Source organism: Siphateles boraxobius, unplaced genomic scaffold (genome assembly GCF_051911475.1).
Source record: "Siphateles boraxobius isolate OS27281-9 unplaced genomic scaffold, OSU_SipBor_1 112, whole genome shotgun sequence".
Classification (NCBI taxonomy): domain Eukaryota; kingdom Metazoa; phylum Chordata; class Actinopteri; order Cypriniformes; family Leuciscidae; genus Siphateles; species Siphateles boraxobius.
In genome coordinates this window covers 155,001-160,000 of record NW_027508714.1, presented here as the reverse complement: position 1 = coordinate 160,000, position 5,000 = coordinate 155,001, and the positions used below count along the sequence as shown (strand labels likewise).

General features: G+C 46.2%; 1 protein-coding gene across 2 annotated transcripts in view; it reads left to right on the top strand.

The window, feature by feature from the left end:
* The window catches only part of wwp1 (WW domain containing E3 ubiquitin protein ligase 1), a 41,853-nt gene that overhangs the window by 1,694 nt on the left and 35,159 nt on the right, over positions 1-5,000 (top strand). Inside the window, exons 2-9 of one of the 2 annotated variants that reach the window (XM_077199088.1) lie at positions 1,920-1,973; positions 2,327-2,425; positions 2,503-2,641; positions 2,899-3,023; positions 3,589-3,729; positions 3,808-3,862; positions 4,050-4,231; positions 4,355-4,622. In XM_077199088.1, the coding sequence (XP_077055203.1) occupies positions 2,365-2,425; positions 2,503-2,641; positions 2,899-3,023; positions 3,589-3,729; positions 3,808-3,862; positions 4,050-4,231; positions 4,355-4,622 (971 nt within the window). In that variant the 5' untranslated portion in view covers positions 1,920-1,973; positions 2,327-2,364. Of the gene's footprint in view, positions 1-1,919; positions 1,998-2,326; positions 2,426-2,502; positions 2,642-2,898; positions 3,024-3,588; positions 3,730-3,807; positions 3,863-4,049; positions 4,232-4,354; positions 4,623-5,000 lie in introns of both variants that reach the window. The other variant, XM_077199096.1, reaches the window with a different exon arrangement.

The following is a 5,000-nucleotide window of genomic DNA, read 5'->3' as shown; positions in this document are numbered from 1 at the left end:
ACAAATAGGCTGTTCCCAGAGTGCTGTATCAAGGCACCTCAGTGGGAAGTCTGTGGGAAGGAAAAAGTGTGGCAAAAAAACGCTGCACAACGAGAAGAGGTGACCGGACCCTGAGGAAGATTGTGGAGAAGGACCGATTCCAGACCTTGGGGGACCTGCGGAAGCAGTGGACTGAGTCTGGAGTAGAAACATCCAGAGCCACCGTGCACAGGCGTGTGCAGGAAATGGGCTACAGGTGCCGCATTCCCCAGGTCAAGACACTTTTGAACCAGAAACAGCGGCAGAAGCGCCTGACCTGGGCTACAGAGAAGCAGCACTGGACTGTTGCTCAGTTTTGCATGTCATTCGGAAATCAAGGTGCCAGAGTCTGGAGGAAGACTGGGGAGAAGGAAATGCCAAAATGCCTGAAGTCCAGTGTCAAGTACCCACAGTCAGTGATGGTCTGGGGTGCCATGTCAGCTGCTGGTGTTGGTCCACTGTGTTTTATCAAGGGCAGGGTCAATGCAGCTAGCTATCAGGAGATTTTGGAGCACTTCATGCTTCCATCTGCTGAAAAGCTTTATGGAGAGGAAGATTTCATTTTTCAGCACGACCTGCCACCTGCTCACAGTGCCAAAACCACTGGTAAATGGTTTACTGACCATGGTATTGCTGTGCTCAATTGGCCTGCCAACTCTCCTGACCTGAAGCCCATAGAGAATCTGTGGGATATTGTGAAGAGAAAGTTGAGAGACACAAGACCCAACACTCTGGATGAGCTTAAGGCCGCTATCGAAGCATCCTGGGCCTCCATAACACCTCAGCAGTGCCACAGGCTGATTGCCTCCATGCCACGCCACAATTTCTTTCTGTGTCTTACCCTCTTGCTTGAGGGTGTCAATGATGGCCTTCTGGACAGCAGTCAGGTCGGCAGTCTTACCCATGATTGCGGTTTTGAGTAATGAAACAGGCTGGGAGTTTTTAAAAGCCTCAGGAATCTTTTGCAGGTGTTTAGAGTTAATTAGTTGATTCAGATGATTAGGTTAAGAGCTCGTTTAGAGACCTTTTTCATGATATGCTAATTTTTTGAGATAGGAATTTTGGGTTTTCATGAGCTGTATGCCAAAATCATCAGTATTAAAACAATAAAAGACATGAAATATTTCAATTGGTGTGCAATGAATCTAGAATATATGAAAGTTTAATTTTTATCTTTACATTATGGAAAATAATGAACTTTATCACAATATGCTAATTTTTTGAGAAGGACCTGTATATATATATATATATATATATATATATATATATATAGAGAGAGAGAGAGATAGATAAAGATATATATAGAGAGAGATAGATATAGATAGATATTTTTTGTTTAGCATATGGACAGATAGAGAGGCAGACAAATCATTAAGGCTTGTATATAAACATGAATTCACAATGAGAGAAGTTATATCAGACAGACAGGTAAATAAATACAGGTGTCACTCCTTTTCTGAGTGTTTCATGTCCATTTGTTCACCCTAACTGCATTTACTTCTGAAAAAACATGTAGTGAAAACTGCATTTATATGTAATGTAATAATGTGTATGAAATATGTCTAACCCTAATTGAAGTGCTGAACTGCCAGTAAACGCAGCTTGTGGACACTGACCATTCAGAATCACACAAACCTGTACGTGCCGTGACTCAGTTTCTCCATCAGCCTCAGGGAAACTGGACGTTACATGACAAACGAAGCCTTGGCCTCATAAAGGTCAGCCAGATGTTGGTCAGATTCACGGCACAGTGGCGCTAACCTCAGCCTGGCCATAAAAATCCATGAGGCCAAATTCCTGATCATGAGATTTAGCAGAATCTTGAGCCGGAACATGAGCGCTGGCTTCACTCTGTCTGAAGGATGGACCGGTTGTGTGATTGTGACTGTCTTGTGTTGCAGTGAATCATGGCTCTCAGTGACGGCTGAAGATCCTCAGGCTCTCGCGCAACAGCTGTGAGTTGAAGAAAGTTTTATTCGGTTAGTTTGGGGATAAAGTGGCGCAGATGGTTAGTTGGATTGAAGTTTAGAATCAGTTTAAAAGAGGTCATGAACTGCATTTTATATTTTATGTTTATAAAATGTTTACCCTAGGTGCTCTTTTAATGTTAGTAGAATATTTGCATCAAAAACTATTCTAATGTAGAAATAAAAGGACATTTTCTCCCCTCTGATTTAAACAGTCCATTTTAAACCAATGTGTGTCTGTGCAGCCGGTCTTAACCTGAGGAATTCATCTCTGTCACATTATAAAAGCAGATGTCAAGTGATATGAGTGATGATGTGCATGTGAGCGTGTGTTCTCTCAGGTCCTGTAGTTGATGGAGTGTGTGGTGTGTTTGAGGTCATGGCCACGGGCTCCTCCAGAAGCGACTGTAGCAATAACACCAGAGAGCTGCACGCCGTCGGTAAGACCACGCCGACAGGAACAGGAAGTGACATGTTTTCTTCACATGCTGATGTGTGTTGTGTCTGCATGTGGCAGTTTCCTGTGCCAAACTCAAGAGGAAGAAGAACTGGTTTGGAACGACCATCTATGTGGAAGTGACATCAGAGGGAGAGAGCAAGAAAACCGCCAAATCCCACAGTTCCTCCAATCCCAAGTGGGACGAGCGTCTGACGCTGTGAGTCTCGAGGAAGCTTCACCGCTTACGCTAGCGTTATCTGTAAAGTCAGTTACATAAGAAGTAGATTGGTCAAAGTAAGCCTGATCAGTCTAGTGTCGAGCAACCCGAACCTCCAGCTGTTCACTGACCGTCAGCAACACAATCAGGCTTTATGCTGACAATTGCAGCTTTTAATGGAATAATCAGTGTTTTCTCTCCAGTGTAACTGAGGGAATGAAGCGAGGTGTTCGTTTATTTGCTGACTGTGTGTTCAGGAATATTACGCCACACTCGCTGCTGGACTTCAGGGTTTGGAGTCACCACACGCTCAAGGCCGACGCTCTGCTGGGAAAAGCCTCACTGGACCTGATTGAGACCCTCCGGAAACATGACGGCAAACGTATGTCTGATCCTGAGCCTGATTACACATGCCAGAAACATTATTTATGATTCATGTCTAAATATATACCTGGATGCTTAAAGAAGGGAATTTGCTTGAAATTGAAGTTTTACTCTAAAATCAGTTGGAACTTTGAGGCCATAATTATAAAATGGCATTTCATGTTGTTTTCTTGCACAGCAGCGTGTCACAGATGCCCTGAAAGGCATAAGGGGGTGGAGCAATGGGCCATGATGGGCGGGGCTACAGTCAGGGTGGGCGGGGCATCAGAACACGTTTGGTACACCATGAGAGTATCACCATACGTACTGTGGGTGTATCGCGGTTTTTCGGTTCGGTTTGAATATCGTTACACCCCTAATTCTTATTATTGGGAAATTTTAGTAATTTGGAGGTAAATAAAATAAAAATGATAAAAAACTGCATAAATGTACTCTTTATAATTCATTTGGATTAAATGATATAAGATTTCTGGCCAGAAGGAGTCTCGCTGCTCTGGCTCGTGTAGTGTGCAGAGGGAGCATGAGTGTGTGTGACAGTAGAGGCCGCTGTGATGTCGTTTCAGTGGAGAACGTGCGAGAGGTGTTGACACTGACCGCGGACGGCAAGAATGGAGTCGTGTCCTCCGGTGAACTCACGGTGTTCCTGGACGGGCTCTCGTTCGACCCGCTGCACATGCACAACGGAAACCCCACCACTGCGAGCAGTAAGACCCCTGATCTGACCTCTGAGCTCTGACCTCTGACCTCAGGCTGCCCGTGTCATCCCTCTGTCTGTCTTACAGAAGTCCATCAGAACGGAGACGCTCTTCACGAGAACCGGGACGAGACGCAGAACAGGTGAGGAGGGTTCTCGAGCAGCTCTTTCATGCTTATGACTGTGTGTTTGTAAGAAAGTGGTAAAAAACTAAATGTATGTTTGGCTTAATTATACATAATTGTGTGACTGTACCATCATCAGTATCTCTTCTGTATCATAATCAGTAAACAATGAATTGATTGATATTTTACTAACTTGATTCTGCAGGTCTGTGAACGGCTCAGACGGACCCGAGAATGAAGCTCCGCCCACATCATCTGCCAACAGCGAGTTTAGCCCCTCCCCCCTCCTCAATGGAGACAGAGACTCCTCCCCTTCACACCAAACTCACAGTCCAAAGGCCACGCCCACTCCGCAGCCCGGCAACAGTGACGTGAGCAGCGCAGCTGGTGAGAGCCGTGTGTCACTTCCTGCTGCTCAATTCCTGTGGATCTCACAGAAAGTTCTTTTTAATACTCGTCTTGAATATTTCTAAATGACACAGAATGATGATTTATGTCTGTGTGTGTCAGTGAACGGCGAGGGTTGTGAGGTTTCGTCTGCGGGTGATGATGAAGACGCTCCTCCTCCCGCCGCTGATGTTTCCTGCAGTTCTTCCTCTTCTCCTGCAGGGGGCGTTCCTACTCCTGCCATCACTGCGTCATCACCAGCCTCCACTTCTGCAGCGCCGGCCACAAACACACACACACACACTCCTGCTGCCTCCAGCTCACCCGACCCTGAGGGAGCGAAACCAGGACAGCAGCCGCCAGTAGCCGGACCAGAACCACTGCCACCCGGGTCAGACACTCACTCACTCTCTCACTCTCACACACACTCATTCACTCACTCACTCTCTCACACACACACACACACACACACACACACACACACACACACACACACACACTCACTCACACACACACTCTCACACTCTCTCCCTCACACACTCTCTCACTCACTCACTCTCACACTCTCTCACTCACACACACACACTCTCTCACACACTCACTCACACACTCTCTCTCTCACTCACACACTCTCACACACTCACTCACTCACTCTCTCACTCACACACACACTCTCACACACACTCACTCACTCACTCTCTCACTCACACACACACACTCTCTCACACACTCACTCACACACTCTCTCACTCACTCACTCACTGTCACA